This window comes from Saccopteryx leptura, chromosome 5 (assembly GCF_036850995.1).
Source record: "Saccopteryx leptura isolate mSacLep1 chromosome 5, mSacLep1_pri_phased_curated, whole genome shotgun sequence".
Taxonomy (NCBI): Eukaryota; Metazoa; Chordata; class Mammalia; order Chiroptera; family Emballonuridae; genus Saccopteryx; species Saccopteryx leptura.
The window spans coordinates 10,146,482-10,170,976 of record NC_089507.1 but is presented as its reverse complement, the minus strand read 5'-3'; the positions used below and the strand labels follow the sequence as shown (position 1 = coordinate 10,170,976).

Below are 24,495 nucleotides of genomic sequence, written 5' to 3'. Positions count from 1 at the left end.
CTGATAAGTTCCTGGGACTCTACTGTGTAGTTGCAGTCTACTGGGCTGTGACTAGTCTGGATCTGGGATCGGCTGCCCCGAGGAAGTTCGCGGAAGAAATTAATGTGGTTTCCTCGCTGCGTTTATCTTTCTTTTTCCTTTGTCTAACGCGTCTTTAGAATATTCATTTATTTGGGCAGGCATTTCCTATGCACCTCTTGTGTGCCAGTTTCCACAGCACAGAGGCGGCGGGACCTGTGCTCTCTGCGAACTTGTGTTTTCTAGGAGGTGGGAAGACAGTAAGCAAGCACAATCCAGTGTGAGGTGCTTCCTGGAAGAAGAACACAGACATAGACCAATGGGATGGCAAGTTCGCCCCTACAGATTGGATGGTCAGGAGTGACACAAAGCTGAGATTTGCACGATAAGGAAGAGAAAGGGTTGCCAGGTAGAAGAGAGGGATCCTCTGGCTGGTGGAGAGTGCGGAGGGCCGTATGGTGGGGCAGGGCATGGCCTCGGGGCGGGCAGAAGGGAGGTCCTTGTGCTGAGGTGAGGAAAGCCAAGTCCCAACCATTGGTCAGTTGGCTCCGTGGGGATAAGCAGCAATAGGAAGTCATGGGGAGGTGGGAGTGGTTAACAGGGAGCAATGCAATCTAGAGAGTGTTGTACAAGATCAGGCAGGCTTCTCCGCAGAGCACAGGCAATAGGCGACCAGGAGTACTTGCAGAAGAAAAGGTTGGACAGCAATCATGGCTGTGCAGGCTGGAGTTACTGGAGGCCCAGACGAGCGGGTGGTGGTGGTGGTGGAGGGAGAGAAAGGCGGCTGGGTTCCATTACATACTAGAAGTAGATTTTTGACAATTGCTGATGGCTTGGAGATATGGAGTTAGAAAAAGTAAAGAATCAGGAATGTGTCCTAAAAGGTTAGCCTAAGTGACTGGTAAACTGGAATTCCACTGCTGAGATGAAAAAGAGTGGGGAGAACAGGCATGGGGTGGATGGAAATGGGGGTGGGCTTGGCCTTTGCCACGTTCAGTCTGAGATGCCTCTCTGGTTAGCAAGTGGGAAAGATGGTGAGGGCACCGGAGCTGCAGTTCTGGGGTCCCAGGGAGAAGGTGCAGACCACCATACAGACTTGGGTGTCAGTGGCCAATGAGACCGTAAGTCCCCTGGCTTATAAACCAATGTATAAACAGGAAAGAGAAAAGGACCCTTCCATCGTTGTCTACTTAACCCTATTATTTTCCTGCTGAGTTTTGAGAATACACTGCATTGCTTATGTTTATCTTTGTGAACAAAAATCTTTTTTTTTTCCTTCTGCCTAAGTAGAAAGAGGAAAAAGCTTGAGCTTTCTTTCCTAGTGGCCCTTTAATGCCTCGTTCGGTCCTGGCACAGGCTTTCAATTTTTAGTGGAGGCTCTAAGAATTATTCCTGTCATTTGACTCAGATGCCATTGGACAGATCACAAAAGCAAGGCTCTGCATCTGGCAGACTTTTCCAGAAATGTTCCCTCGTCTGCCGTGTTTATGTTGGAACAGAGGATTAGTGCCTGATTTTTACGGTGAGCTTTTCTCAAGATATACGAGTTGCTGCCTCATCACATTCTCTTGCGTTTCAGGACCTCTCACATTTAGGTGGTGTGATATCATATGAGGTACGGTGCTCACCGCCACAGAACTGTCACCAGAAAGACCTGTGCTTCTAGAGTAATGCCTTGCTACGTCATTTTCAAAGTGGGTTTATGTAGGTCCCAGTATATTAGGTTTAATATGTGAGAGTGCATGTCTCCTTGTTGGAGTATAAAACATGAAATTTAATTATGAAGAAAACACTATTTCTCGCTTATACCAGAATAATGTAAATTAAAATAGGCAGTAGAGCTTAGGGATAGAAATAAATGTTCAGGAATCAAAATATTCAGAAATCAAATCCCAGTGTTGTATGTTACTTGGTCTGTGACCTGGGGTGCATTTCTTGACCTCCTGGGGCTTCAGTTTCCCCCATTCAATTTGGAATAATCACATTACGGACCGATAGGGATACTGTGAGATCTAGGAAATCATTCGTTTCATTGATTCGCTCTTTAACTATTTAACAGCCCTGGCTCACTAACGTGTGAACAGTGAAGAGAGTGGAAGCGTCCCGCCATTATGAAAACAAAACCATTGCTCTTCTTCAGGGTCTTGAGAATATTCCAGTTTTAATTCAATAAATATTGACTTGTGAAATTAAATTATTTAAAGGGTCAGATCATCGATTCCTTATTTCTTGCGTGCTAGCCATGTGTTAGGTGCTGTGTATGAAAAATGCACAACAGATGGGTGTACATCCTGCCCTTGTAAAGCTTAGAGGAATCCAACCTTTAGAAAAGTTATTCTGTTATTATATATGTGGCAAATAGCTCAAATTTTGGCACGTAAACACATATACAGTTTAGTCATTTATTTTTAGCTTACTGTCAATAATATTTCTCTTTAGAATGCTCACAACCAATTAACGATTTAGCAGGTCAAGGCTGGAGAGATTGCAATGCGTGAGTTTCCCAGGTGTTTGGGGGGAAACACACTGATGTAGTGTTAGCTGAGGAGCGAATCTGCCGGATGCCGAATCTTGCCTTTCTGTCTGCTTTAATGCGCCCGTTTCCTGAGGCAGCACACACTTGTGCTGAGGAGGGAAATACAGCAAATGCTTCCTAAAAGGGAAGCCCCGAATTGTGAGTGAAGCTAGGAGATGTTCTATCAAGACACATAATTTACTATCTTGGTAACATGCTGTTTTAGAATGACTCTGTTAAAATGATAACTAATGTTTTCTGCTCTATAAAATGCAATTTAGCCAAGAATAAAAGAAATTATAGTTGAGAATGAGAGAGGAAAAACACAATCCCTGCGACATGAGATTTTTTTTTTTAAAAATAAACAAACCCATAACAATGAATAAACAGGTGGGATTTAAAATTCTCTCTGTGTGTCCATTATACACTCGTCATTACTGGCTGGTAAGACCAAATGACACTACCTTATTATTTTCACTTCTGTGACTGGATATGGAATTCCATAGATAAGGTGGAAAGCCTTGCTTTGGACTGTCCACTCTGGGGGGTACTCCAAACATTCAGTGCACTTAGCATTAATTGGATGTTAAAACGACTAAGACGGTGGTATATATTTGCAGAACATCGTTCTGGCTAAAGCAACACCAGTTTAGAGTGCTTAGAACAGACCAAACCCAAGGGACAGGGTCTCCGTGTTTGAATTCTCTGCACCTTGATAGCTTAGTAATCTTAGGCAAATATTTAACTTCTCTGTGCCTCAGTTTTCTCATGCGTAAATGGGTGAAGATTAGCACTTATCCCATTGGGCTGTTGTGAGGTTCCAAGGGGTTGATATTATTCAGTGAGTTCCCAGTGGTGGCTGGCACACAGTAAGTGCTATGTAACTGTTGATTGTTATTAAATGTAGCTTACTGAGGATTAATACAGTTTGATACAAGATCACTATGTATGGAAAATAGGAGTGGTAGAAGGAAACAAAAGGACGTTTATAGTTAGGGAACGTATCAATAAATGACATGCACTGCCTTCAGTGGAGGGGACCTCTGTGACAAGGGAAGGCATGAGATTTGGGTTTTTTTATTGTCTCCTGTCTCCTAATATGGGTGTGGCAGGCAAAGAGACGTAGGGAAAGCCAACATGTGAGGTGGGCTCCCGCCCTCGTCCTGGGGGTGCACACATTCTTTCTTCTGTGTCTTCTGAGAGCAGTTAGCTGATACATGTAACAAGGGAGTGACGGAAATGGTCAGATCCAAATTAATGGAGTGCTATCTGCATGTGCACGCATGTGTGTGTGTGTGTGTGTGTGTGTGTGTGTGTGTGTAAGAAGGTCGGGCTCTAAGGCGAGATGTCATTATTTTCCAGAACCTCAAGAAACTGAACGACGTCAGTGCCCTTCTCATCTCCCTGTTTTGAGACCTCTTCACACCCTCTCTCCACTTTGACCTGTTTAAGTTTATTTTTTTAAAAAACCCCACATTTTCTAAGAAATAGATGCTTTACGTATGGTTCATTCTTTGGAGGGGGTGTATGTGTGCCACGTGACAAGTGGTTGCCATGGTAATTTCTCATTATTGTTGAATTGAAAAATAATTACTCTGGCAAAAATCCCATATAACCTGTCAGTGCTTGAGTTAAAGACGCGGGGGTGGGGGGGCGGCACTGGCACTGGGGCCCTGTTTTTGGTGAAGAGAGACCGAGATGGGAACAGGAGAGGATCCAGGCCAGGCGCAAGGTGCTCTGGTGGATTTTTGAATATAATTAAGACTCTCTTCTGCTATTTGCCCTGAGTGTGTCGCTCATCCTGATATGTGATTTGGGGACCAGTGGTGTTGGGGCTCACCTGTGAGATGGGACAAAAGGGCCAGGGTTTTAATCGCAGAAATGTATATGGGGCAGGGGGGGGGGTGGGGTGGTGTTTAGACTGGAGAAATTTCCAGGGTATTTTGACCTAATTAAAATATACGAGAATTGTCGGCACTGTTCCCTTTTTGTCTGTGTTCAGGTTGAGTTAATTTCATCTTTTTCTTACCCGAAGGCTGCTCTGTGCTACTTCCCAGCTTCGGAGAAAGAATCCATTTTGTACCCAGCAGTACTCACTAAACACTAGCCACACACTGTTCAGACAATAGCAGCAGCGAGGATTGGAAGGACCCGCTTGGGACAGGCAGGACCTCCATCTGCAGCCTTGTGGCAGGAGGCAGAGGGCTGGCTTGCTCCTCACTTCCTACCTCCTCCCACAATCGGGAGCACAGGGGACCATTCTGTCCCGTACGTCATCGTAGAGGACCAGGAAGAACCTAGGTTTTCTTCTTAAGTCAGTATCAAGAAATAGTTCTCGTTTTGCTTAATGAATCTCTTAAAATACATTCTGCCTTTGAGAGAATGGCGGGCAAATGTTTATTATTATTATTATTTTAATGCACATTCTTTGGACTTCTAAATGCTCATTCTTCTCCTGGCAAAGCTGGCGTTTGTCTTATAAGTATATTGATCCTGCCATTAGAAATGTATCACTTAGAAATATGCTTTGTTTCATTGCTATCCATGCATCAGTCAGAGCAGAAGTCTTTAGTCTGGAAGCACGGGCACCTCCTCTGACAAGAGCCAGAGTATAGACGAGTGCAACCCTCTTCCTGGGCGTTGCCACTTGCAGCAATGCTTACACGGACAGGGGCGGGCAGAAGTAGGTTCACAGCCGTGGGTATGCAAAACACTTGATTCTTGGAGTATATGGTTTTCCACGCAAACAACTGTAAACTTCCTTTTCCTTACCCCCGTATACACAAAGGGACACTACAAAGGTACTTATTGCAGCATTCCTTGTAACGGCAAAGAATTGGGAACTGTATAGAGATCATTAGTAGCAAAATGCTGAAATATATTTCATTCATTTAGTCACTACCGGTATAGCTTATATAAAAAAAAATAAGGTATATAAAATACATAAAATGCATAGGTCTCCAAAGCACAGTGTTGAATTAACAGAAAAAAAAAAGCAAGTTTAAAGAAAGGAATACAATGTATGATGCCATTTAAATATAATGTGAAAAACATAAAATAATGCTGTATATGAATGTGGCCATGTACATACATGTAGATAAATACTAGAGACGGCTGGAAAGGGACTTACGATTTTCATGAGACAGTTGTTTATGGGGGGGGGGAGGAAAAAAATAGAGCAGGACATTTATTTATTTTTATTTATAACTTCTAATTCCTTTTAAAAAGGAAAATAATATACCATTGTCATTGTAAGAATTGTTAATTTTGTATAAAGGTTCCATGGGTCTTCATCCCATTATCCTCTGTTCTCTATTTTTAAAAATGAATAAAGTAAAGCCTTATTTATTTTAGTGACAATCAGGAAAGTATGCTCACTTAACCAATGTTTCACTGAAAAGAACAAGGGAAATGCCCAGAGGGTGATGGCTCAATACAATGGTCATGTGGTTGGGAGGTCATTTTTAAAATTTCTGCCTCAATAGGAACTTTTTACCTACATGTCCTGTGTATCCCACTGATGGATATGACAGAGGGACGGCTTAGCCTGCACACTGTCCTGGTCCCCAGCCACTCAGTTTAGACGTGTAAGAACCCTATAATATTAAGGAAGAACCTTACTATGTGGGTGTGGCCTCTCCACCAGCTTGTCCCATTTCCCTGCTCCGTCACTGGGTAATCCATAGTTGGGAGTTCCCTCCAGGGTGAAGTGATGCCCAATGCCCAGTCCTTATCTTTAAGTCTCTCACAGCCTAGCATCGCAGTCAGACATTAAGATAAACGTATGTACAAGCTGATGACTCAATTATAATCTGATTCACACTGTAATGGGAGTTCAAGCTTTCCTGATACAGGAGACAGTGAAAAAGGGAGGCAGGAGACGGTTAACCGGGACCCCAGGTAAGTTGCCGAAGGTCCCTTGGCTACGGCACTTACGCAAACGCCTGACTGAGCTGTTCTCTGGTGGCTAAGAGTGGCCTTTCCCCTGGATAGAATGTCTTTTATGACATGCGCACCAAATGTTGTGCCTATAATATCTGCCAGCACCTGATGTTCACACACACCTGGGAACAAGTCCTCAGGTTCTTGCTTTGTTTTTAAGGGCTTTGACCATAACCTTTACTTGGGAATCCCAAAAGGTGGCACTAACCTGCTGCTCAGTCTCTAGGCCAGGGGTCCCCAAACTATGGCCTGTGGGTCACATGCCATTTATCTGGTCCCCGTTGCACTTCCAAAAGGGGCACCTCTTTCATCAGTGGTCAGTGAGAGGAGCACAGAATGCGGATGCAAAGCGCAGCATAGCTCACTTATAGTACTACTTCCGGTGATGCGGGACGGATGCGTCACAGCTCTGGAAGCCCGTCATATCACTTGTTACGGCTAGCAGTGACAAATATGGGACCGGACATTGACCATCTCATTAGCCAAAAGCAGGCCCATAGTTCCCATTGAAATACTGGTCAGTTTGTTGATTTAAATTTACTTGTTCTTTATTTTAAATATTGTAATTGTTCCCGTTTTGTTTTTTTTAAAATAAGATATGTGCAGTGTGCCTAGGGATTTGTTCATAGTTTTTTTTTTTTTTATAGTCCGGCCCTCCAACGGTCTGAGGGCCCCCTGTGTAAAAAGTTTGGGGACCCCTGCTCGAGGCACTTCCTGGTTCATCTCCAAGTTGGTTTGACCTGAGATAATTGCCTGCATGCGTGAGAGAGGTCAGGTGCACCTCAGTTCTCCTCCAGACTTTCGGGGAAACCAGCATAGCGAGCTTCTCTTTAAAATCCTTGCTTCAAAACGGCCTTGGAAACTTGACTCGCGCAGCCTCCTACTGGTCAACTTCCTGCACTTGGCCATGGCCTGCTCAGGGGAGAACTGGGAATTCCGTGGGTGTTTCTCTCCCCCCACCCCTGGGGGGGGGGGCTGGAGGTGCTCTTTCCAATCAGGAGGGGGAAGTGCTCGCCTGTAGGCAGACCTGCAGAACTTCCAACAGCCCATCATCCTTCAGATTTCCTCGTCCCCTTTGTCTTTTCCGCATGTGGCCAGCACAGCGCCAGTAGCCTTTGTCTGCAAGGCTCAGACCCTTCTGGGTGGCCCATAACTTGAGTAAGGGTGGGCCTGATCTTTTTATTCTGGGCCGCAGCGGATGAGGTAGCCGTGTGGCTAAGAACCGAACTTCCACCGGTCAGAATGGTTAGATCTCCTGCCATAGCTTTCTCGCTGGGTTTGGCAGAGACCTCGTGGCTGCATCGCAGCCCCCTGCCTGGAATTTGAGCCTCGTGATTACACAGATTTCTTTCACAAGATCGCCTAATGGATCCCAGCAACTATACCAGGCAGCGAATAGGAGGCCAGCGCTGTGTGAAGAGGAGGTTTATTATTCAAAAAACCACATGCCTGTTGGGGAAACTGTGCAAAACCGGGAAGAACTAGTAGAGACCTGCTTGCCTTCTGTTTGTTGAGCCATTTCTGTCTTAAACCTAAAGTGGAAAATTGCATGTTAAGCATTATTTGGGAGAAAAAAACAACACCTGGACTGGTTAGTTTATCAGTTGAAACAAATGTACCACTCGGATGGGCGATACTAATAATGGGAGAGGCTACGCATGGTTGGGGCCAAGGAAGGGGACCTGGACAATCTCTGTGCCTTCCTTTCAACTTTGTGTGAACTTGAAACTGCACTAAAGAAAAGAAAATGAGTATAAAGAAATGAACTGGAGTTAGGTAGACTTGTCAGTGACCTTTAGCCTTACAGCTTTCAAGCTAACTCTCTGAGCTAGCTGCGAAGTTTAACTTTCTTGAAACCTGGATTTCTCTATAAATATCTTCAGGGTCAAGTGAGGGGAAGATGACTGAGGGTGGCTGCCACTTATACAACAGCGACTCTGTGCGGGACAGCCACTCCCCGGTCTTCACAGTGGCCTGGAGCTACTATTCCCGCGTCACAGATGAGCAGGTAGAGGAAGAAAAGTTTGGGGACTTGACCACAGTCATTTGCTATTAAGAGGCAGAATTCACACATTGGAGTCCATGTGACACAGAAGTTAGGAGAGAAATTCCCTACAGGGCTGCCTGTGCTTCCCCGTGGTCGCCATCAGGATAGTTGTAAATGTAAGATGATCAATTCATGTGAAGTGCTTAGAAAACATCAGGTTATGGGTACTAGTATTAACCCAGGGGGCCTCTAAGGTATGCTCTTTCCATAATCTTCTTTCTTCACATAGGGCCTGTGCTTGGCATTTAGTAATTTTTTCTTAAAGTACTACTCTTTTTATTTCTTTTGCTACATTAACATTGGTCCTAAATCTACGGACCAATTCAAAAACTTTATGTATATGTGTGTGTAATGGGGCAGTTGACAATTATAATTTTTAAATATATCAAAAAAATTTGGGTCCTTGATGGCTCAGTGGATAGAGCATTGGCCCAGCATATGGACATCCTGGGTTCTATTCACTGTCAGGGTACACAGGAGCTTTACCCCCTTTAAATCCCCCTTTTTTTCCTCTTCCCCCTTCCTCTTCCCCATTCCTCTTTTCCCTTCCTCTTCTCCCTTCCTATTCCCCTTCTCTTCCTCTTCCCCTCCCACAGCCAGTGGCTTGATTGGTTCAAGTATGGCCCTGGACACTGAGGATAGCTCAGTTGGTTTGAGCGGGTCAACCTTAGGTGCTAAAAATAGTTCGGTACTCGAGCATCAGCCCAAGATGGGTTTGTCAGGTGGATCCTAGTTGGGGTGCAAGTGGGAACCTGCCTCACTATCTCCCCTCCTCTCACCTAAAAAAAAAAATTTTTTCATTCCGGTTAAAAAGTATCAGCCAAAGGACAATTTAGAGTCAACAATTAAGATCTCTTGAAAACTTCACAGAGCAACTTTTTTGAGTTGGGTTTGTAATGTACAATAAGGAATTTTACACATCCATTTATTTGTTCTCTCATTCATTCACTTTGCTAGTCAAAAAATATTTTAATGTACCTATAATGTCTGACACTGTGAACTTACCTATTATGTTTCTATTTTTGGAATATGCTTCCAAAATTTGCAACCAAAGCAACTTGAGTTTTTCTAGTTACCTGATGTGACCTTCTTCTACCAAACCTGTCCTGACATTTTCTGAAACATTGAGTCAGCTCATGATCCATTGCAGTTAGCTTGACTCAAATGACTTCCCCCTTCTTGGGTCATTATGCCTCTCTCAGATGCTGCCAGCATGACACTCACTTGTCTGGGTCCTGAGGACCCTGCGTCATTGCTCCTAGATGATCCCAGCACTTTCTTTTAGCCTGAGTCCTTTCTTTTCTCCCAGCGACTTCAGCCTGGGTCCTCCCCGCGCCTTCCTGTTTCAGTGCCCCATTTCTGGCAGACATGCTAGAACCAGAGTTAGCTCACAGGAGTGCGTGTGTGGGGTTACCTGATCTAGTCACGGGGCCCTTGAACAGTCCACAGGGCAAGCAAGAGCTGATCGATGTCCCTTCAGAGCTTTCCCTGTGGTATAGACAGGTATTGTTCCCAGACAAACGGGAAACACGCTTGATTCCGAGCAGATGGTTTTATAAAGTCCCTTTCTGATGCGGTTCTTTCCAATGTGGACTGTCTCATCCCTTGGAAACGGTAGCGAAGAGGGTAGACAGAAGCAAGAAGGGGCTTGTTACCGATCGCCGGTATGTTCTGGGCTCTCGGCCGGGCCCTTCATACCCACTAACTTATTTAATGCTCACATTTACCTTGCGAGGTAGTATTGTTATTATTGCTCTTGTTGTATCTACTTTGCAAGATAATTGCGACTGTGGTTGTTGTTCTTCTTATGATCACACTCAACTTCCCAGTACGGAAACTGGCTCAAGGGGTAAATAAATTGCCCAGGTTCACGTAGCTGGGATGAAGCCAAGGTCTGAGGGTTGCCCAAAGGAGCGGATTCCACCAAGGGTGTAGGACCACCTGCTGTACTGTGCTCTGCCAGGGGTCCTAGGCATGTGTGCTGGCCATGGGGCAGCGCAGGAAAGCAAGGCGGCACTGCAAGAAAACCCAGCCGGAGACAGAATATTCCCCTTTCAGTGCTCCCTCCCTTCCAGCGGGCCCCTAACCCCTGCCTTCCCCAAGACCACCAGGGAAAACCATCAGGGAGAGAAGCTAGGCCAGGTCCCGGCTGTCCGAGGGCCCGAGTTTAAACCCCAGCGCCACCATGTCTCGGCTGAATGTACTCGGGCAACTTCCGTTAACCACCTAAGCTTTGGCTTCTGCCGCTGTAAAGTCAGGGTAATAAGGCGAGGGGCTTTATTCACACAGTAAACAACTTTCACTAGTAATACCATGGGCTCGACACCATTCGGGGAGCAAAACAGAACCCCTGCTCACAAGAAAACGGTGTTATCTTTATGCTGGAGAGAAAAAGGAAAAAAAAAAAAAACAAGAAAAGGGGAGGTACTGAAGGGTAAGTGGGAAAAGGCACATAAAGTACTCAGAATAGTGCTTGGCATGTGGTGAGCACACTCCATAAATGTTAACTATTATTCTCTATCCATCTGGGTAGCAGTTCATGTAAAATAAGCCTGTGAATCCAGCTTCCCCAATAGGGATTCTTTCCACAGCTGCTTCTTCCCCTTCTAAGCCCACTGATTCTTCTAGAAGCTCTGACAGCTTCCACGGCACCCAGGCTCTGTGCCACGGGATCAGGTACGGAATGAGGCTGCCGGTTAGGTGCTCGCTTGGTGGTCTCCTACTAGTGGGTTTTGAGCCCTTTGAGGCCAGGGACCAACCTCTCTTCCAGCTGTGTATTCTGAGGGCCTGTACATAGTAAGCGCTCAATTAATACTTGTTTCCAAAAGGAGAAGGAGGGGTAGTTTGCATGTGGCTCCATGAATTGCCCCTGAGTGATTTTTATTTCTGTTATTTACTTTAAAATTTTTACTTATTTATTTGAGAGAGAGAGAGAGAGAGAGAGAGAAACGTTGATTTATTGTTTTTCTTATTGATACATTCACTGATTGATTCTTGTATGTGCCACGGGGATTGAACCCCCAACCTTGGCGTATCAGGACGATGCTCTAACCAATGGAGCTACCTAGCCAGGGCCACCCCTGAGTGGTGTTATACTTACTGTGTTTTTACTGAAGAAAGTGTTGGCTTTTAATGTGGGGACTGGGAGGAGGCCAGAGAAAAAGAGACCAAAAAAAAAAAAAAAAAAAGAAATTCATTTGTCTGACTTTTTTTTTTTTCTGGGAAGAGGACGGCATCAATCTTCTGTGGTCTTTTAATTATTCCTGCCAGGACTGCAGGCTTGTTTCTGAAGCCTGCCAGTGACAACAACTTAATGTTGTCATAAGCAGAACAACTTAATGAGAAGAAGAGAGGCCTGTGCCGGCCCCGCCAGGCCACAGCCATGGGGCCCTGGAGTGGGGAGCAGCAGGCCTGCTCTGGTGCCCCGCCCCCACCCCTGGACAGGCAGCTGCAAAGCCTCTCAGGCCTGCAGTCAGGCACTAACGAACAACCTTCTGGAAAAAGAGACTACTTAAGAATGTGGGGGTAAACTATCCACTTTACAGACCTTAGGGCCTAGGAACACTCCCCCCTTCTTAAACCCGGCACTTTGCATAATGTCCCTAATTCCTGCTACAGGAGGTCCCCCCACCCCCACCCTTGGAGGGTAACAGGGACTTCTCAAGACCTTCACCGGGGCCAATTTCAAAGTGCTTTCTGGACGAGCCAGGGAAACACTCAACCCAAGACAACCACACAGAATTCATGGGGATGCTTTGCATTCTGCTGTACTGCTTCATTGTTAACAACTGTTTTAATAACAAGCTGGTGATTGTGTAGAATCTTAAAAACAATCCTCAGCAACAATCCAAATGCACGTGACGGCGGCTTGTGCAGAAATGCATCTTTCTGTATCTAGCCATGTAGCAAAGTCACCTGTATCTCTTGCAGGAATATTTGCATGGAGTAAGGCTGTAGGCCACACACACACACACACACACACACACACACACACGCACGCATGCACACACACCCTTTTTGAATAAATTATGCTTGAAAACTCTACTGTCCTTAACCTAGTTGTCATATTGTAGTTTCTGTTTGTAAAATTAGATTCCTAAAAAAAAGCAAATGGAAAAGAGAATAACGGTTGAATGTATTTCACATTAAATGCTAAGCTTTTTGTGAAAAATATCATTGTGCTCTAGAGTAAATGTATTAAATCTCCCCAAATATGCCCTCCAAAATTAATTTCCATTCCATCTGCATTAACCCATCAAGTTGAATTGGAATTCGGTCCCCGTTTGGGGCGATTACCCTGAAGGCGGCCGTGCCCGCGCCCACCCCCCTCCCGGAGCGCCCGCCCGCACACGCGTGTGCTAGCAGGGACTGGGTGTCCTTCCTCTCCACTGCTGCTTGCTCAAGAAATGATCTGTCTCTTCGCAGGACAGCGACAACCTCTGGTGGGACGCGTTTGCCACGGAGTTTTTTGAAGATGATGCCACGTTAACCCTTTCATTTTGTTTGGAAGACGGACCAAAGCGATACAGTAAGAAACAAGTTTGTTTTTTCTCTAATATTTCCTTTTTTATTTTTTCTTGCTCTTCTAAGAAAACCAGCCCTGCCGAAGCCCTAGCTTCCTGTCAGGGCCTCGCCATGGGGTTGGCGGCTTGTGTCAGCTGTGAGACATTTGCCTCCAGGCTTGGACGGGGCGGGCACTTGCCCGTTTAGTGAGCGAGGCGAATCTGAACTGAGAGTCGCTCGGTGATAAGTGGGAGCTGACCGGTGGGGCCTTCCGTCCATCTCTGCCCAGTGACACCCCTTGATCCTCGACAGCTCACACTTCACACCCAATGTCCTGCTTCTGAAGGTTCCTTAGAATAAAAAATGTCCTCACAGTCCCTGTATCAGCCACATCCTTCTAATTCCCTCTTATCAATGATCCCAGGTATTGATTTGACAAGCACTACCTTTTCTAGTAGAGGGGAGAGGCCACCGCGGCTTTGAACATAGACTTTGGGATTGGTGTTGACAGAATTATAGTTCCTTGTCTTTCCGGGGAGTGATAACTCCGCGAGGATCCTCAAATCACAGCCTGTGGCACCTTGGGCAGCAGCTGATCTGTCCTGATTAGGTTCAGCGGACGACTTGTCAGAGATCGGATTTGCTAGTTCTGCTGCAAGACTGAGAGGCAGAGATCCATCAGCGGAGTGGCAGTTCACGTCCGGTTAGATCAGAGGGAGATGTGTTGCCAGGAACCAGGGTTGCGCATATGAAAGGGTCTGTCAGAGGGGAAAACGTCCCCGGGTGCGGCCACCTTGGGGATGATGGTGGAACTGGCCGCAGTGTGTTTGAACCAGGAGATCCAGAGCCTCGGGCAATTGATAGGCAATAGGGCTCTTGATAAACACAACTGCAAAACCTGATTGTTGCTAAATGCATTTCAAAGCCATAGGAAACAACGGGTTCTTTTTGTTTCTGGTTTTGTTTTTAATTTGAGACAACTTAATAGTATTTAGGTCTGTTGCCTGATAAATTAATTATACTAATTTATGCACGACGATTGGGACTTGGCCTGGCTGTCCTGTTGGAATGTATGTCCAGGAGCATCACTTTAGATTTGTGCATTTGGGGCTTTTTAAGGCGTGGGACATTTCTAATAACAATTCTGGGGTGAGAGGGGCAGCTAGTATGTCAGACAACAGGCTGTTGTAGAGTGTCTTTATTCAACACAGCGACTCCTGTTGCAAGCACAGGGAAGCCCACTTCACGGGGGTCCTGACGGGTTAACTGGCTTCCCCAAGTGTGGGTGCCCCCAGGCGGCTTCATCCCCAGACAGGGGGAGAGTTGGGCTTAGACGATACTGTTTTGAAAACCTTGGGAGATAAACAAACCCGGGTGAGCCAGCAATTACTCTCTCCCCCAAAAGCCTACCCGACGAATGGTGAATAATTTTCAACCGAGCAGTCATCCGTCCTGTGAACCTTCTTATTCTTTTCTGAGGCACAAGCTCAGATAACTTCAAATTATTGTTGTTTTATGTTCCTTGTTCCTATTTTTTTCCCCTTTGGGAATTCTTCAGGGTCTGCTTCGGGAACTAGAATTAGGGTTTTAAAGCCTGAACTACTAATGAGACAGAATCCCGACCTCCCTCCCGCTCATCCCCCCTCACCCCAGCCAGCATCATTTGGGAGTGAGGAACGATCCGTGCCTCTTTAAGATCTCATATCCATGTACAGGAGGAATGCCTGACTCGGAGCCATTGTTGCCCGGGTTTCTTTGTTTCTCTGAGCCAAAATATTTCCCGAGTGGAGAAGGGAAACAAAGATGATTGACAGCTTGGAGCCAAGTCTCATCAGTGGCTTTGCTGACAGCCTGGTGATGTGCACACGCTGCTGCTGTGCAGGCGAGTGACAGCTGATTGACAGCCAGGGCCGGGACACAAGGAAGACGAAGCGTGCTTAGAACGCCCGACGCACGCTGTTTATGCAGCGCTCCGCGCTCAGGCGCTGCCACCTTAACCCACTCGTGGTCCAGACACGCGATGCCAGGCTGGGAAGACACCTGCTGGCCCGGGGCTGCAGGCTGTAGCTCTCCCTCGAGCTCTCCCAGGGAGCCAAGAGCTTAGCATGTCTGAGGAAGAAGTGCTACATCTTCTGTAGAAGATGTAACTATTACATTTGTAAATATTAAAAAAAAAAATCACCAAATTATTTTCATTCTAGGTACCAAGAAGTATTCCAGTTGAGGTTTCTTTAGACCTTACTAGAAAAAACTGTTTCTTTCTCCCTCCCCATCTTTATATCGTTAGAGGGCCCCTCTGGCTCTAAGATATTCTATCTCCAGGCTACCTGCATTATTTTTACTTCTTCTTCTTCCTTCCCAAGTGAAAGGAGGGGAGATAGAGATAGAGAGACTCCCGCATGTGCCCTAACTAGGATCTACCAGGCAACCCCTGTCTAGGGTCAACGTGCTACCCATATGGGGCCATGCTCACAACCGAGCTATTTTTAGTGCCTGAGGCAGGGGCTCCACAGAGCCATTGTCAGTGCCCAGGGACAATGCACTCAAACCAATTGAGCCATGGCTGTGGAAAGGGAAGAGAGAGAGAGAGAGACAGAGAAAGAGAGAGAAAAAAACAGAAGGGGAAGGAGAGGGGTGGAGAAGCAGATGGTCACTTCTCCTGTGTGCCCTGACCAGTAATTGAACCTGGGACATCTACACACCAGGTTGATGCTCTACCACTAAGCCAGCTGGCCAGGGTCTGTTTGCTTGTATACTTGTTTGCTGTCACCTCTATTAGAATGTTATCTCCATATGGACAGGACTTTTATGTCATTTATTGCTGAATTTTCAGGTGAATTCAGGAACTCCCACATAATAGGTGCTCAATAAATGTTTGCTGCATTAATAATTTGAATGAATGAATTGACAACTGGGGTAGAGGTTTGTATCACCAAACATAACATTGGCAAAACAATCCCTTGACCAAGACCTCTGGGCTTTTATGTCTGGAAGAATTTAATCTACAGTGCTGTGCCGACATTTTCAAATAAGCTCTTGGATATGATCTGATCTACTTTAAGTGGGGAAAGGAAATGGTATAGTAATTCCGGGAATAATTATGCTTTGGAGATACATTGCTGCTTCAGAAAGTGCCTTTGTATTGGCTGTGTTGTATCACCCACCCCAGTCCTCACTCTCCTGATGGGGAGAGACCCCTCCCCAGATGGGACATGACTAAGAAAGTGAGAGACCGCTGGGTGTGGCAGGGGTGGATTGGTGCCCCGTGGACAAGGTCACTGGACTGTGTCAGAAACCGGGCTGTAGTCACTCAGGCAGACGCCGGTTCCTGCTTTGAGAGGCGTCGGGAAGATGTTTACCCAGCAGCTGGGGTCATTGGCAGCTCCAGAGAGGAAGCTTTCTCCTTGGGGTAGGAGGCGTACGTGACTTGCTCTGTCTTAGAAGATTGGTGATTAAAGACCATGAGAGCTAAAACGTGTCTTTTCTGAAAATGGAAACTTGATCCAGGGGGTCCCAGTTGGTGAGTCATTGGGTGTCCCGTCAACTGACTTCAGAGTTGAAGTCAGAACACCCTCCCTCCTCTGTCCCAGTGCTACCCTACATCCTCCCATAGCTACTGGGAAGGAAGTGGGTTCATCAATTCACACGTTTCCAGGAACATAAGTCACACATAATCACTGTGTCTTATGTGACAGAGAAGACAAGGCGAGCTGGGGAGTGGGTCCTGAGAGCCCCCTGCACACCAACCTTGCAACTGACTTTATGCACCGACGTTGCACACTGACTTTACAGCCTGGTGTGTGATTTTCCTCGCCCGTTTCCTGCAGAAACAGCCATTCTTAAGTGCATTGCTCGCGTTAATGTACAGCAAGCATTGATTTTCTTCTACTTCTTTTTCAGGCATATAACAGAATTGTATCCCACACTCTTCACTGTCCTCATGAGTATCACAAACACCCTGTGGGTAAAGGTGCTGGTAACCCCTCAGGACACCGAGGGGTCCAGGACCACGTTGTCCATGTCCTTCATCTATTGGGAACGTGTGGTTTGTAGTTCACTCAGCGACTAGTCCTCTGCTGGGGAGACGCATGGAGAAAGTTCTCTTGAGCCTATGGCATTGAAGAAGCTGGGAGTCCACACAGTGTAGTGGAAAGGCACCAGGGTTCGATGTAAACATTTTTGGGTTTTAATCTCTGCTAGTTTTGATGAACAAAGCCTCCATGTCCTCATCTGTAAAATGGGCACAATACTATCATCACTGGCTTGTGGAAAAAATTAAATGTGATAATCAAAAAAAACCAAAACAATCGTTTGGAACATCGTGTAGTTGAGTATTGACTATTGTGATTGATAACCATGCCCAGTCTCAGTATCACTATAGCTTTTGTGCATCATTGGATGGGCTTGGCCATTGGGCGGGTGCTTTTAATATCTGCTTAGTGTATAGAGCTCGCCCAAAGCTCTGCTGCTCAGCCGAGAACCCATAGGACTGTGCTGGTGGCAGTTCCTGCTGAAATGCACACCGAAGAGACCACCTCCCACCAGAAACCAGCTCTCAGTCCTGTGAGTAAGTGACGTGCAGGAGGAGGGAAACGGAGGGGAAGCTTGGGCGAGCGGGTGTGTTCTGTACCTTGGCAGGTAAGGACTCCCACACTTGGTTAAACATGTCTAAGTTGGCATTGCTTGAATATTAGGGTAAGAAATGATATAACGACAAAAATGCCGTCTTGTTTTAGTGCATTTCCTATCGGCCTGTATTTTAGGAAAGATGTGTTGTTCAGGCAGGAGCTCTGCATCTGACACCAGGGTTCAAATCCAGCTTTGCCTTTTACTATCTGTGCGATTTGGCACGAGTCACTTTCAAAGCATCAATGGTCTCAGTGGAAAAGTGGGTGTTTGATGAAATGATGTGGGTCAAGTTCTTAGCAGAATTTCTGGCACCGTGAAAATGCTCCATAAATAACTGTTGTTATTCTATTGAATTCCAATAAGCGCATTGTGGTCCCTGGTTTGAAACCCAGGTCAGTTCGGGTACAGTTGTCATTAATCTCTGTTTGGAATTTCAGGGTTGAGGGATACTTTTTTTCTGTCATCCGCTCATTATTTCACCTTGACTTCCGAACTCTGTCTGGAATGAGGATTTCTGGCATGACCTCCCACAGTCATAGTCCCACTGGCCAAAGGGTACTTATTCTCTTTCCCTCTGTGTTTCAGGACATGTCATCACTTTTCATGGCATTATTTTCCTCTGTTTATCTTGGTCATCAAGTCGCGTTAGAAGAACCGCAAATTGGTCCCTTTGTGGGGTCATTGCCACACTTGTTTCTGTTTTACATTTTCCTTCCAGCTCCCTTTTTTTTTCTGACAGCTCTGCAATATTGACTAAGCTCTTCAATTGCGTCCTGAAATAGGTGCTTTTATGCTTATTTATTGCAAGTCTTTGCTCCCCCATCGCTGTGCAATGTTAGGCACAAGGTGTGACATCAGGAACGCTGCTTAAGCTGTCTCAATCTCAGTTTCCTCATTCGTAACCTCAAGGTAATCCACGTCAAGGGACACCGGTGAAGATGAAATAAGACTGAACAACGTCTAGCCTTAGCTTAGTGATACCCACAGAACGCACACAATCAGGACTGGTTGCATGAATGAATGAATCAAGAGAGTGAGCTAAACGTAACATATGCAAGTCACTTAGATTAGAATAGAAAACAGTTCCCATATTCATTTAGTCCTTTTGCATGCAGGAGAGAAAACTCTGGCTTTAGGCAAAGCCAGATCACACCTGTCTCCTTGCTTTATGGACACCTAAGGAATTGAATTCGTAACCAAGTGGGAGGAAAGCTGATATTAACAGAAGATGGTGATTCACACACGCAAGTCCCAAACTAATTACAGTTATGACACCTGTCCAACAGAGGGTTAGGATGGCATCACCTACTACACTCAGAGAGCAAGGAGCTGCTCTGGGCCCCTTTGAGTTGAGATCTTGTTTACTGAGGACCAGAGGAAAGGAAATGAGCTTCAATTGCATTAAAAAAAAATGTTATCTTAGAGAAAAGAATGCAACACCTCAGAGTTGTCCTTGATAGTTACGGGATGATTGTGGCATTTTTATTGCTTAATGACATAATCATCTTTGTCTCAGGTGACTCCAGAAAAATGATTTCCTTTCCATGGAGCTGCACTAAATGGTTTGTGAATGGCTCTAGCCTTCGAACTTGTGGTTTTAGCGAATGACCCTTTCAACAGCAGTCTTCGTTAGGCTAGCAGGATTCGGAGTGAATTCAATTAGAACGGAAGCCTGATTTATCATTTGAAGTTCATGTGTTCCTGCACGCATTCTCTCATTCATTTATTCAGAACTCGCCGAGCCCTTGCCATTGGCCAGATGTTGTCAAAGTGGGAGCAGACAGTTCCTGGAGAAGAAGGCAGTTTCTTATCATTTGCTTTTGATTTCATTGTACTTAAAATGCTCACCTTAAATTGACATAATCAGCTAAGCAGCTCAGAAAGAAAATATTCTTGCAATATTAATACAAAAACCTGGGACCAGCTAGAAAAAACAACTCGAGAAAGCCTACAGCTGATGGATGGGCCGACAGACTTCTGAAGGGGAAAAAGGCAACTGAATCTCGTCCCATTTGTGGTTCCCACTGATGATAACAAGAGCTGCAAAGTGGCCATAACTGTAGACTGAGCAGACATTCTGTTTCTCTCACTGCTAATAAATACCACACTAATAATGATTACACGGGATAATGGACATGAAAGCACTTGGAATGAATTGAGAATGCTATGCAAGTTGAAGGTACCATTATCAACATATTTGTAATTGTGCTTTAGGATTTTATGACTTTTTGTTTTCCCTTTATAAGTCAAGCCGTTAAAGACATCACGGAGGATTGTTGCTTTCCTCATGGAGATACAATTCACTGTCAGATATACAGGCTTGCGCAAGTCGGATCTATAACTGTCCTCAAATGCTTGGTTGAGGTCTGAGTGAAGTACTAACCAGGAAGTGGACAGTGTGTGCTGTTTTTGTGAGGCTCTGTGACTGTGGTGTCAAGGAGGTCTGGCACACGTACTTCCTGACTTCCTGGTTGGTTTCATGAAGTATATTCTTTTTCCTTTATCTTCCCTATGATTCCTAAACCAAGATGGTGCTGCCCCACTGTGCGTCACAGGATGATGGTGGCAAACTATTTTTATTATCAGACAAACAGGTAGTGCTTCTGGCACTTATTGTCTAGAGGATGGAATAGATAAATGTTCTGCCCATACACACAAAATGATTGAGATCCATCTCATTTATGCCTCTTTAAATCTCATTTACTCATCATCTTGAAGATAAGGTTGCTAGATAAAATGTAATAAGAACATCAAAGCAATTAAAATAAAATGTAATATAATACTTATATTACAGAGTTATCTGTTGTTTATCTGAAATGGAAACTGAAGCAGGGATCCTGTGTTTGTCTTTGTTACATATGGCAGCCCTCCTTGAAGGGCCCCAAGTTCATGCTCAAATATGGAATCTTGGTAATTCCAGAGAAGCTACAAGGGGCGGTGAATGTGGAGCATTACGTGAGAAAAATCTTAAGGGATTGACCGAGTCTTCTTACAGAAGTCTTGCCTCTGTGTACGCCCAGCACTGTGCTCACAAGTCCCAGGTAGAGAATGAAACACCTCGGCAGAGGCTGGGATGGAGGTACAGGGTGAAACCCAGCTGAATTTAAATTCAAGTCTTCACAGTTGACTCTGCCAGTATTTGGGCTGCTGCAATGGATTGCCTGCCTTATAGAGCTTACAGTGTAATGAGAGAAACAGACACCTAAACAGTGAACTCTAACACAGTAACATCAACATTGCAAGAGCAGGACAAGGAAAGTGCCATATGGCATCGAGAAGGGAGAGATCAAATCTGATTTGAACTGGAAAAGACTCCAGTTGAGTCTTTTGATAATAAAAAAAAAAAATTGCCACAACCACCTTGTGACCTAGTATGGGGTAGCACTATCTTGATCTGACAACCACAGGGAAGATACAGGAGCAGGAATATACTCTGTGAAGAGTCAGGAAATGCATGTGCTAATCCTCGAGGATATCATAGTCACACGGAGTCTCAAAAACAATACACGCTGGCCATTTTCTGGTTAATTTTTTATTCAGAACTCAACTAAAAGGCGGGCAGATATTTCTTTCTAACCTTCTGAAACTATTAGTTTCCTAAAGCCATGACAGAAAACACCCTACCATAATACCTTGCAAATAGGCTTCCAGTAGCTATTTACAGACTGCAGGAATGCTGTAGCATGGGTAGACAGTACAGATATGGCACCCGGGCCCGAATAGTGGGCCCACACACACCTCACTGCACATATGATATTTCCTGTGTTTTAGTAAGTTTCTACTATCACAGTTCCAAGTTGTAGCTATTCTACTGGTGTTAATAGAGTAACAGAAATGTCACAGAGCAACTTGGAAATTTGTCCACAAACAGAACCAGGACTTGAGACATTTTCAACACCAAACAAAAATCACCTTTATCCAACCTACCACACTAGGACTGGTGTTCTTCTTTGATGCTTGGTTCATGATTGGAGAGAGAATTTCACTACATAGTTAGTCTGCCAACCTCCTAGTAAGTCCAATGCCATCGAATAAATAGTCCTTAGCATTGGTTAACTAGGTACATAAATCTTTATGTATTGAGCGGAACTTAATAGATTTAATTTCAGTGGAAACATCTATTTACTTATTTAACCTTTCTTAAGGATTTTCTATGTGTCATCCTTCTGTGCCCTGGCAACGAGAAGGTGATGAGAAAAATCTCTTGCCTCAGAGGAGCTAAATAAAGGTCTAGTGAGCTAACATTTCAGAGACTTACTCTTAGCTGGATATTTTCATATTGATGCCTTCTGCTTTGGTTTATTAACCTGTTCTTAATAATGCTCACCATTGTATTTTTAGACTCTTTATTCGAATGTCACATTGGTATCTTTATTTATTTATTTTTTAATAAAAAGCATCTTGAAAAATCAGTTTAAGCTGAGATGTTTGCAGTATTGTCTTTGTACGATATTGGCTTATGATGTTCTCACGCAGGGGAGTGAGCTGATGCGAGGCATCCTCCCCACAAGCCAGTAGATAGCTTCATTTTTACTTTTTGTGTCACGTTTTCAGGTTGTGAGTGCACCTGATTTGCAAAAATAGGGTAGAACAAAGCATTTGTAGAAGTCAGTTTAAATTAGCACTCCTCCAGAACTGTACTAAGCAGTGTTCGGGTGGATTTCATTAAGAATGCAGTGGCTTCGTAAGAAAAGCGCCCATCGGGACGTGTTCCATTATTTATTGTTTAATCAAGGTAGTCACAATGGAGAGTATTTGAATTCAAGACCTGACAGAACTTGGTGACTTCGTGTGTTTTGCATTATTATTCATTCCAAGGGAATCCACTTCACAAAACAATCACAGTGTGCTTGTTTACTTTTATGAAGTTGGTCCTTTTCCAGTTGGTGCTATCTTTACCGCACTCTCTTATGGGAATTCTTCTGATGCAACATGTATCTTTTGCTTTTCAACAAGTTAGGAAAAGTTGAAATTGACAATTGATGCTAATAATTATCTTGAAGATGTGTAAAAGGAGGAAGTAAGGTCACGTGTGAGGAAGTGATGAGATGAGTTCTCCATATTATCCAGAACAAAGAGAGTGTTACATTATTTTTACAGACTTTTCTAAAAATACGTGTCTTACTTAGTCCTGCCTTTGAATGGCCTTATTCGCAATTTGATTGTCTTTGTTTTACTTTGAGAAAAGATATCGTTTGTTACGCCAGAATGGGTTAGCTAAACTGAGAACAAGGAGAAAGCAAGAATTCTTCGAGACTCTAACCGTGAGGCAAGCCTAGTCAGTGATGCGTGGGCAGGTATTTCCTCGTAGACACATATTACCTTTCCATGTGACTCTCGATTCCAGATAAAAACCAACCACTTGAGACGGTCCTCATTATAAAGAGGATGATCTGTGTGTGTTTGTGTGTTGCAAAATTAATGCAAGCTCTGAAAATATTCCTGAGAATATTTAGTTACCTGAGAGATGTATTTGTCCATGTACAATTTCCTCTGGAAATGTTAGTCTTGGCATATATGTGAAGTACTAACATTTCATCAAGTCAACTACTCTTATTTTTATTTTATTTTTTATTTTTTGATGGGGGGAGTGGACCAACAGGAACAGACAGACAGACAGAAAGGGAGAGAGATGAAAAGCATCAATTCATTGTTGTGGCACCTTAGTTGTTCATTGATTGTTTTCTCATATGTGCCTTGACCTGGGGGCTACAGCAGACCAACTGACCTGGCTCAAGCCAGCGACCTTGGGCTCAAGCCAGTGACCTTTGGGCTCAAGCTAGCAACCATAAGGTCATGTCTGTGGCCGCACACTCAGCCAGCGACCCCTTGCTCAAGCTGGTGAGCCCACATTCAAGCCAGATGAACCCATACTCAAGCCGGCAACCTCAGGGTTTCAAACCTGGGTCCTCTGCATCTCAGGCCAATGCTCTATCCACTGCAGCACGGCCTGGTCAGGCTAATGCCAACTACTCTTATTCAACTGAGGCATTTAGAAAAGTTCAACTTTCAGGCTTTAAAAAAAATCAGCGATAATCAACTTTTTCAAGGTTGCCTACATAACCTAACATCTCCATGCTTGTTTGCTTCTCTTCAGTAGAATCATAAGAGAAATGATCAACTCTGGCAGATTATATAAATAAATTGCTAATTATAGCCTTAATAGTTCTCCATACTATTCGACACTGTGCCTGAATATATTTTCCAATAAAACACATTAGTACTCAGAGCTCTATTATTTTTTTAAAAGATGGGCCCAAAATCAGTAATTACGAGAGTTATTACTCAGGTTCCCAGTAGTGTGGCAGCTGTTTTTCACCTGATAATTACCTTGTTAAATTCATGTCAGACCAGCGCCATGCCTTATTTCAGAAAATGGTCCTCCAGCCCCGTGCAAGGGGCCCCAGCTGTGGAAACTGGAAAGATATATTGAATCCCGGGCATATCTTCAGCACTGCCTCAGCGACGTTACTACTTAGCAGAAGTTCTGAGAATTTGTCTGTCTCTTATGAGGTGTTTGTGGTATCTTTCCTGAGGTTGGCGTTTCCCCCGGGTTTCTCTCTGTCTGAGGGGCTGGGCTGTGTTGCCAGCCAGGGGCACTGTTTAATTGGCGTGCGCTCCATTCAGAGCCTTCCGGAAGGAAAAGGAAAGACGGCCCATCCCCCGGGAATCAGGGAAGGCATATGCTACCTACCGTTCCTCACTCTACCTCCCCCGGTTTGGAACTGCAGCTTTGTTACTTCTTTCCCTTAGGAAAGGAGAAAGATCTCTCTCTTTTTTTTTTTTTTTTTTTTTTACAAGACCCTCCAATAGTAGCTGTGGTTTTGTGTAAAATGAGAAA

The 24,495-nt window shown here is 44.7% G+C and overlaps 1 protein-coding gene across 10 annotated transcripts in view; it reads left to right on the top strand.

Annotated features, from left to right (window-relative positions):
* The window catches only part of LDB2 (LIM domain binding 2), a 354,846-nt gene that overhangs the window by 118,645 nt on the left and 211,706 nt on the right, over window positions 1–24,495 (top strand). For all 10 annotated transcript variants that reach the window (XM_066385353.1, XM_066385351.1, XM_066385352.1 and 7 more), the window contains exon 2: window positions 12,948–13,050. In XM_066385353.1, the coding sequence (XP_066241450.1) occupies window positions 12,948–13,050 (103 nt within the window). The remainder of the gene's footprint in view (window positions 1–12,947; window positions 13,051–24,495) is intronic.